The 9,969-nt window shown below is 38.4% G+C and overlaps 1 protein-coding gene across 1 annotated transcript in view; it reads right to left on the bottom strand.

Moving 5' to 3' along the window:
- Window positions 1-4,441: 4,441 nt before the first annotated feature.
- LOC145480866 (extracellular protease-like) overlaps window positions 4,442-9,969 on the bottom strand; it is a 30,361-nt gene continuing 24,833 nt past the window's right edge. The window contains exons 3-4 of the mRNA XM_081459200.1: window positions 6,620-6,705; window positions 4,442-5,760 (exon numbers count right to left, since the gene is read on the bottom strand). Of these exons, the coding sequence (XP_081315326.1) occupies window positions 5,325-5,760; window positions 6,620-6,705 (522 nt within the window). The 3' untranslated portion in view covers window positions 4,442-5,324. The remainder of the gene's footprint in view (window positions 5,761-6,619; window positions 6,706-9,969) is intronic.

The raw sequence follows: 9,969 nt of genomic DNA, 5'->3' as shown, positions 1-9,969 counted from the left end.
TTTTTAAATTTTATAAAAGAAGACATATAGCTTGCTGGGATAAGCAAAGAGATTTTTTTGAAAAGTTAAAAACACATGAAATGATGACCAGTTAAATCTGATACAAAAAATCTAATCTACGTTTCAATACATAACTTCGACAGAATGCACTGAATGGAAAAGGTCTATGCTTATCCCACAGAACGTACTAAGAACAACAAATCCTGAAATTTCAGCTCAATTGAATAAATTCCTCTCAAGATATATTTTCTCGAAGGCGAAAATAACTCGTTTTGAGAAAACGCGCTTTAAACTTACAGTAACAGTACTTGTCAAAATAAAACTTCAATACCTTAGGGTTCGAGTTCCGTGAAAAACAAAACTTCGAATTTGTTTCAGAATTTTAGGTTAAGTCCCGCCTTAAAGGGGTCCATCAAATTAAGTAACCTTAACATTCAACAGAACACGAATCATCATTCATGCTTTCGGAAAACACGTGTCGATACACGCGTTCACCTAGATAGTATTAAGTTTATCACAATGATGTTTGTTTGCTTGTAGGAACGAACTTGCAACTTATTTAAAATTAGAGCTTTGTTTTTAGATCATAAGAATAGTGTAATTAAAGTATTGGAAAACAAACTCGCGAAGCTAGATTTAAATCTGTCACGATTAACCCTCGTCCTCCTGAGCTATATCTTTTCTACTACGCCATTTCCTAATGGGCGGGGGGATTGCCATCCCCTCGGAATTTTGTTATTGACTGACAAATGTTACTTTTTTGGTATGGGTGGGTAGCTACAGATGCCCTCTATTGAAATAGTACAAAACACACAGAAAGTGATAAATCATCTTTGCGAACTAGGATTCCTTATAAGCTTAGAGAAATCAAGTTTGACACCTAGGAAACAATTTGTGTTCTTGGGAGTGTTTCACGATCTAGACAAAGAGATCATTCTTCCATCCACAGAGAACCTCCAGAAGCTGGAAGAATTTTACTTGACTTTGACAGCAGCAATCTTATGATTTGGATGTTAAGCCTCCACTCGGCCAAAGGACGTTTGCATTGCAGATGTATATATTTATCCAACAAAGGAGCGCATAACCAGTCATGTATAAACATATACATTGCATTGCAGATGTATATATTTATCCAACAAAAATTATCAACTCTAAAAAGAAATACAGGCAGAAGACATAATAATCATATTTGGTGCCTGATGAAATGTGACATTTTAGCAATCATGTTCTCCTGTTCCCTCTACATTAACAGGAAGTTAGAATTCATTCGCCTATCGAAGACGTATATTTCACTTTTAACTTGTTTCACCTATATAAATTATTATATTTAACATTATGCACCTAGATGCGTGCACTGAATGAGAAGTGTTGTTTGGTAATTTAAGATGGCAAGTACATGAAACTGCGCCATCTCAAAATAAAGAAACTGACTACTGACCACCAGCGCCCTCTCTTTTAATTATCACTAACTAAGGAAAACTGAAGAGAAATCTCAGGCTTGGCATGGCTACTATTGTACTATGGCATTATGTGAACAGTGGAGAGAGGCACTGTGAGGGTAAAGTGTCTTGCCCAAGAACACAACACCATGTCCCCGGCCAGGGCTCAAACCCGGACCGCTCGATCCCGAGACGAGCGCACTAACCATGAGGCCACCGCGCCTCCCAAAACATGCTTGCTACAAACTATCCTTGTCCAGTGACTACCTGAACCCATTTTCAAAATGCCACGCTACGGCTGAATGTTGTTCAGTTCTTACAATTATAGTAAATGGTTTGAACCCAGGAGTATCAGTAAAAGAGCTGTTAACGTTGTTGGTGACTGACGTTTCGACAACCTGAGCGGAAGTCATCTTCAGAGGCAAATGAATAGTATTTGCCAGTCGATGATGTTGTAAGTCTGGTCTGTTGAACGTAGTTGGTCAGTTTAGCCATGATGGTATTGGCTGAAAGACTCGTGTAAAGTTTGTCATCAGTCAATGGTGGGTTTCGATCCGTCTATTGTTAGTCAAATTGGTCGGTTTTTTGGTCCGTCTAACGGTTAGTCAAAGTAAGTCGGTCTGTTAGATGTCCGTTTTCGGTTTCGTTTGCGTCATGGATAAGTCGTTTGTAAGGCGCCGGTCGTTGTTGACATCTATTAAGTGGCGTTTGATCTAGGTTAGTGCACCAGCTTTCCATAGTCAGTCGTTGAAAATCGTTTGTACTGGAGGAGGGGGGTGAATAGGGGTATGCAAATCCGCCAATCCGTGCCTTTTTTTCGCCAAATCCGTCGATCCGCCAATATTTTTTTTCAAATCCGAAACCACAATTACATCCGAAAAAGTGTGAATGTGAATGCCATTGTTACTAGTAATTGTTACTAGTAATTTCGCACAAATAGTAAAGAAGGCAACATGCTTAATGACTATAACACGGTACAATTCCAATAACAGTCTCACACCTGAGTTTAAATGAGCTTTGTTCGAAAAAAGAAATAATTTGGATGAACTCATTAACATACCGACCAAGGCTGAAGAAAGATCTATGATCCAAATTTCGTTTAGGACCCAAGATCCGAACGTCAAAACAGGCACAATCCGGAATCCGCGCCAAAATTCACAGCTGATCCACGATCCACTGTGTTTTCAAAATCCGCGAATCCGCTCGATTTACCGCAAAAATCCACAATCCGTGCGCTTTTTAAGGCCAAATCCGTCGATCCGAAAACCTATTCACCCCCCTCCTGTAGGTTAAGCACTGAGCAGAGTCCCAGTCAATGTTGTGGTATGTCAGTTGATGATGTACAGCAATGTGATTGTGGCTCGTTTCTTGTGGCTCGTTTGTGTTCAGTCAGTCTCGTGTTAAGGTCTCTGCCAGTCTCACCAATGTAGAAGGCCTGGCAGTCGGAGCATTTGATCTTGTAAACTGCTCCCTGTCTGTTGTTAGATTCGTCCCTGTATTTCACGTTGGTCAGTAAGTGTCGTAACGTAGTTGTAGGTTTGTGGGCTACACAGATGTTGTAGGGCTGTAGGATCCGTGAGATGGTCTCAGAAGTGCCCTCAATGTAAGGTATAGTCACTGTAGTAACAGGTGTTGTATACCAGAAGTATTGTTATCTTCTAGCATACACAAAAGGTCCTTAAAGATTTTGCAACCACAGGCCACATGTAGCTCACTTAAATAGCCACACATGCCAAATTGTGGCCATGAACTGACCCAGATGTGGCCGGGTTACTTACATTCTTAACACTCAAACTACTAACCCAAGGTCAACTTGACCTCGTGCAGAGGGTTTCTCTATTCCGCCAAATCCCAACGAGTATGGCTCATATGGTTCTTAGCACCTGTTTGCACATATTTTGCCACCAACTTCCTATTACTGAATTCAAAATTCAGTCACTTATCTTTTCTTCAAACATAGGCACGCAAGGCGTGCAAGAGTTATTATTTTTTTGTGGTCTCGGAGATAGGAGCATTCATGGAGCTGTTTATACTAATGGTTTGGTTAATTTGACAAGTTTTTGGTTAAGATGTACAGCAAGAAAGAAACTGGGAATTTATGATGTACATACGACGTTACATCGGTAATGGTAAGATAGCTAAATAGTAAGCCATAAAATGTTTGACTGAACAAACTACAATGATCTGACACGTCTCCAGATTAATGTACATACCATCTTATTTTTTTTCTTTGACTCGTTCTTTGATAAAACCCACACTGTGATTCGTGTGACACGTGCACATGCATAACTCCTTCACCCACCGATCACATAGCCCTTCCAACCCCCAAGAGGAATTTTTGCTCAAAAATACTCAAGTTAAGAGACCTTTTCGCATTTTATACGAGTCGTAAGTTTACCCTTTTTACACAACACAACACGACAACACTACTTCACCGAAAATAGAAAGAAAGAGGAAAAAAACCTCTCTGACACGTTGAAAGTCTGATTAAATTAAATTGCACTTTAACTAGGTGCCATGCGGTCTTCAAAGAACCTTTGAGCAGTTTTGATACTTTTTACCTTTAAAAATATCGGACTGGAAAGAATGTCATAAAGTGCCAATCAAATAAAAATAAATTGCTACTGCAGAGACGTAAAAACCGTCCAGAAACGAAAGCTTTTTTTTTGTTAAATATCCTGGGAACAAAAGCCGATAACTTGTCAGCTCTAATTGAATTTACTCCCATATAAAAAACAAAAGTGTTAAGTTACCATTTGTAACTAAAGATAGCAAACATCTCGTGGGAATTCGAACAAGCGCTGACGATTGGTCAGCTCTAATTGAATTTACTCCCTTGTGAAAAACAAGAGTGTCAAATTACCCTTTGTAACTAAAAAAATAAAAATATCTCGTTATATTTGCATGCAGCAAGAACAAAACAATCGTTACCTGCACTTACTATTGTAAACGTTAGAACTGTTTCAAATCTAAATAGTCTCGGCTCCTCTAAAACATGTCCTAAGAACTAGAAGTAACCTCTAATTGAATGTACTCCTCGTGAAAAACAAAAGTATCAAGTTGCCTTTGTCACTAAAAATAAAAATATCGCGTTGCATTTGCATACTACTAACTCACGAAACCTCAAGGCTCAACTCGTTCGTAACTAAAATCCTCAGCCTAACCCACAGAAAATGTTGAAGTGAGCCCAATATATGAATACTTCCTCCTGTTTTATAGAAGAATAAATATGGCCGTTCTGAACTGTATCGGGATCAAATCTTCTCACATACCATTTACCTTTACAACAAGAAGAAATTTGATTGGCTGTTTATAGTAGATCCAATCTGATTGGTGTGGCATACATACATCTCTCACTTACTCACCCACTCACTCACTCACTCACTCGCTCGCTCGCTCGCTCGCTCGCTCACTCACTCACTCACTCACTCACTCACTCACTCACTCACTCACTCACTCACTCACTCACTCACTCACTCACTCACTCATCCATTGACCCGTCCATAACATACCCCGACGCGCCGACTAAGAGGTTTTTTTTTTCACAAAAAAATAACTCAAAGATCAGTAAACCGTTATTTAACTTGTATTATTTAAACGAAATTCTCCAGACATGAAAGTAAAGTTATTACGAAAGGAAAGAGACTTTCTTTCAGTAATCTTACGTATACTTTATTTCTGTTAATAGTGTGCTAGTTGAAACTAATTTAAATTACATGCTTATAACAATTATTTCCCCCACAACTTTTCATCGTCGGTTTATTTGTGATAAACGACAATAAATAATTGACCATGACAACTACAAAGTCCACGTTCATACTGAAACAAGTTTAGTTTCTCTCCGTTAGGAACGCGTCTGCTACCGACACTTCCTTAGCAGAACTTTTAAAAAACTACTTTAAATTGAGCAGGAGGGGAGGAGAGATGAACCAGCTGTGTCTGGATTTCGATATTTCCCGTTGGGGGCTGAACACTTCCTTCCACATATTGAAGAAAAGTGTTCACCGCCACAGCATACACCCCAGGCTTGGTTGTGTCGTATGCAGAAGAAAGATCAATCGCCCTTGACACGGTCTTTCCGCCATTAATGAGCAGGAAATCCTGGGGATTCGGAGATTCACGCTTTTCCAAAATACCACGAAATTCCAGTTTTGTCCCATCTCGAGTGACGTGCAGACCTAAAGGTGATTCTTCTCTCAGCGGTGTGGTCGACGTCAGCACAGAATAAGCGCGATTATCATTGTTCTTCAAGTTGAAGGAACATTTTATATGCTCTGTAGCTTTGTAGCGAGGCTGACACGCGATGGAGGCGGAAAAAAGCCTGTTAAAGCACACATGAATTCATGTAAGTAAAAAGAAGTCAGCTGCCTCCTAGGTAGAATTGACCATAATAGCAAATGTAATGTTTCACATTTTCACCGAAACTGTTTTGTTTTTTTTCCTAAAAGGGATTCAAATCTAAACCCTGCTGTCTGTCTTTCTGGCTTGCTGTCTTTCTCTCTTTCTTTCTTTATTTTTTTCTAACAGTCCGGTCCGTCTGTTCGTCTGTCTGTCTGTCTGTCTGTCTGTCTGTCTGTCTCTCTTTCTTTGTTTTTTTTCTTTGTTTCTTTCGTGCTGCTAAACTATGGAATTCTCTTCCAAATGCGATCAAAGCAGAACAGTCTCTAAGTCATTTAGTAAATCTCTTTGCACACTGAGTCTCCACAATAGCAATTAAAACTATTACTTCTTCCTTTTGCAATGAAATTTTGTGACTGTATTGTTTTGAGTTATTTCTGAGCACGATTTTCTTGGAAACCAGTTTTTTTTAATTGAAGAGATTCCGTGTTGAAATAATTTTTTTCTTTCTTTCTTTCTTTCTTTCTTTCTTTCTTTCTTTCTTTCTTTCTTTCTTTCTTTCTTTCTTTCTTTCTTTCTTTCTGTCTCTCTTTCTTTCTTTCTTTTTTTCTCTCTTTCTCTCTCTCTCTTTCTTTCTTTCTCTCTCTCTCTCTCTTTCTCTCTTTCTCTCGTTCTTTCTTTCTTTCTTTTTTTCTTCCTTTCTTCCTTTCTTTCTTTTTTCCTTTCTTTCTTTCTTTCTTTCTTTCTCTCTCTCTTTCTTTCTTTCTTTCTTTCTTTCTTTTTTCGATTTTCTTTCGTTATATTTAAACGCCCTCTTAGGCCCCTATCTACAATACACTTACTTCGTTTCCAAAGAATTCATCTTGTCCTCTCCATTTACCGACATTACAATTTGCAGAAATATCCAGATCAGTAGTATAGCATTCATCTGAGAAAAAACACGCAAAAGAAGAAGTCTGTATTGTTATGTTTTGAGAAAAATGTTTACTGTTAGGCACTTGAGAACGTAGCTAAAGAACAAATGAAGCGTTTTAAGCTATTTAATAAAGCATTAATTCACTACAGAGGCATATATCGTGACAACACAGTTGACGATATGAGAATTGAAAGATATTACAGAAGAACTGAATTTGTCCGTGGAAATTGGATCTTTTTTTGTCTTGGCAGTGTATTGTTGTTGCAGACCACTAATTGATGTTATACTTAAACCATAATGGCCTTAAATTTATTGCTACTCTATTAAAGTACCACGAAATTAAGTCGGTCATAGGCAAACCATAACTTTCATCAAGAATAAGGGAAATCAGCTGAGGTGTGTCCTTTCTATTCTGGGTTCCCTGTAAAACTCTGACGTAATAAAAATGTAATTGAATCCTGTCAAGACAGGGCTTTTTCAATCTGCTGGGGCGTGGGGAGGAGGGCTTTTGAGGCTTTGACCTGAAACTCTTAGAGAATAAAGCTATGACCGTGAAAATTGGAGGGTTTCTAGCACGTTCAAATTTGTTCCCGTTTGAGGCCAATAACATGAAACGATGACGACATACGACACGAAAAATGAGACTTCATCGTTTCCACACTGTCCTTTTAACGTTATTTTTGTTAAAAAAATAAAAATTAAGTATTTAGATCAATTCCTGTATTTAGCAACGAGTTGCCATCCTAGTTGGGCCATCTTGGACTGAGCGGTTTTCTCATAATTGGCTATGCTGCCCAAGAAAACTGAGGAAAAACAAAGACTTCATTCAACAAGGGCAAAATTTAGCTTGACTACATGCAAAACGCAGCTACCTTCGCAATGACAGATGACGAGAAGAAATATCTAAGGTGTCCGAAGTTCCTCGAGGGACCTAAAATTAAGTAAATCCTATTTTCAACATTTTTAAAAGACCTTTTTAAGGCTATCGTGGACGCGCGGTGGCCTAATGGTTAGCGCGCAGGACCCGGGATCGCGCGGTCCTGGTTTGAGCCCTGGTCGGGGTCATTGTGTTGTGTTCTGGGGCAAGACACTCTTACAGTGCCTCTCTCCACCCAGGTGTATAAATGGGCACCGGGGAACATAATGCTGCGGGTAACCCTGCAATGGACTACCATCCCATTCAGGGGGGAGTAGAAATACTCTTAGTCGCTTAATGCTACGGAAAACGTGTTAAGCTCCGCCTGTATGGGCCACAAGGCTCGACGCAGACTTTTTAAGGCCCCTTCCCCCTCCCCCCTGCCATTCCCTTCCCCACTCCTTGTCCGCGAGGAGGTTAAATACCTAATACACGATATTTGTAGTAAAGCTGAACAGACGTTATAAAACTGACCTTTTATGATCTCAAATTAGTGTAATTGTCGCATAACTCAGAACTACATAAATGAGTATTTTGAAACGAGTTACGATAATTGATAACAGTGCTAAAGCAGGAAATGTGTATCGATCCTAAACAAGTTATCTTTAAAAACTACTAATTTGCAGAAAAATCTCAAGATTATAAGGATGGGTAACCTTGCATGGGTCACGGTAAGCTTATTTCGTAGCTGAAAACGTTGGCTAACTCGAGGTGAAAGTAGACCATTTTAATAACATTTTGAATAACGCATAGGAACTTTTCTCATGCACGGAGGTGTCAAATAATCACGCAAAAGGATTATTACAGTTTTTTTCACTTTATAACATGCAAAGAAGTGAAGCTTAACGAGATACTGGATTACTAGCTCTCCATGCTCCTTTACTGTGAAGCACTGTACTAGCGCAAATAACTTAACAATGTATAAACAAAAGGCCTATTTCACTAATTATCTCTGGTTGTTAAAACCTAGTTATTGGCACTTTGAGTAAACTAATTTGGCGCGCAAAGTGAACTAATGGCGCAGCAGGTGGAAAACAGGTACTGTAGGAACGTTTCGTGTCCACGTTAGCGTGGGATAAAATATGGAGATTCACAAGGCAACGTCACTATCAAATAACATTACTAAAAACGAGGGAACCCCAGTACTGAAGCTATCACAAAAATAGTTACTTTCTGCCTGTTGTTCACGAAAAAAATATCCACTCGTACAGCTAAACAAGAATGAAATTTATGAGATAGTAGGTTAAACATTCATTTTTTTTAGAAATTTCAACAAAGTAAATAAATGATCCTCGCTGTGCATAAATTTGTCAGAGTACTTTACTTTATTTTATTTTATTAGCTTTGCCTTTATGATGCAAAAAAAAAAAAACGAAAACAAAAAAAATACAAAAAACAAAACAAAAAAAGCATCGCAATCAATATGCAGAGGTTTGGCAGGGACATCGCAACAGCTAAGTAGCCAATTACTGCGGGCCCAGAAATAAGATATATGTAAAGAGAAAGAAAGAAATCCATATTACATGCAGCTCATTATTGGTACGTCTAGAAATCTTGTGCAGTTGCAATTCAAACAGATGGTTTTAAACGTTCGAGGATTGTATGGATTGTAGGATTGTAGGATTGTAGGATTGTAGTACTGGTCAACAGGTACTGTAGGAACGTTTCTAGTCCAAGTTTGCGTGAGATAAGATATGGAGATTCACCAAACAACGTCACTAGCACGAACAAAGTAAAAATATGAACCTCAGTACTGAAGCTGCGACAAAAATATTTACTTCCTGCTCGTTGTTCACGAAAAACTATCCAATCTCACAGCTTAAAAGAATACGAAATTTACCAGATACCTGTAGTAGGTTATTCAGTTTTTTAGACGTTTCAGTAAGTAAGCTTTTTATCAAAAGTTAAACACTTCCAAAATTTGAAGAATATCTAAGAGGTAACTACAGTTATTTTTTTAAAACTTTTTTGCAAGAGAACTACAAATTAATATAATCAAGTCGTAAGGGAGAGTTTTTCGAACAGTATTTTTGAGATGAGCTATTTAAAGGAAAATTGCTTTCTCGTAAAACAACTACCTTTACCTACATTAAACTACATCTCTTTTTGTGCGAGGAAAGCGATACGATTTCAGAAATCAAATTGAAAACATACCGCTATAGCGAAGTCCTCCGTAGATATCTCTTGAAAAGTTGGAAGACCCTTCGATGAGTGAAGTAAACGCTTATACCTGACAAAATGTTAATGTTGGTTAAGATTGAGAATTAGAAAAAAAATACAAAGCGTTGAAGCTTTCCTTTCGGCCACTTTTCTAGTGTACTGTGATCCTACTTGGAAATGTTCAAGGCAGAAAGGTAAGG

This window comes from Orbicella franksi, chromosome 3, assembly GCF_964199315.1.
Source record: "Orbicella franksi chromosome 3, jaOrbFran1.1, whole genome shotgun sequence".
Taxonomy (NCBI): domain Eukaryota; kingdom Metazoa; phylum Cnidaria; class Anthozoa; order Scleractinia; family Merulinidae; genus Orbicella; species Orbicella franksi.
This window is presented reverse-complemented; position numbering and strand designations above follow the sequence as displayed.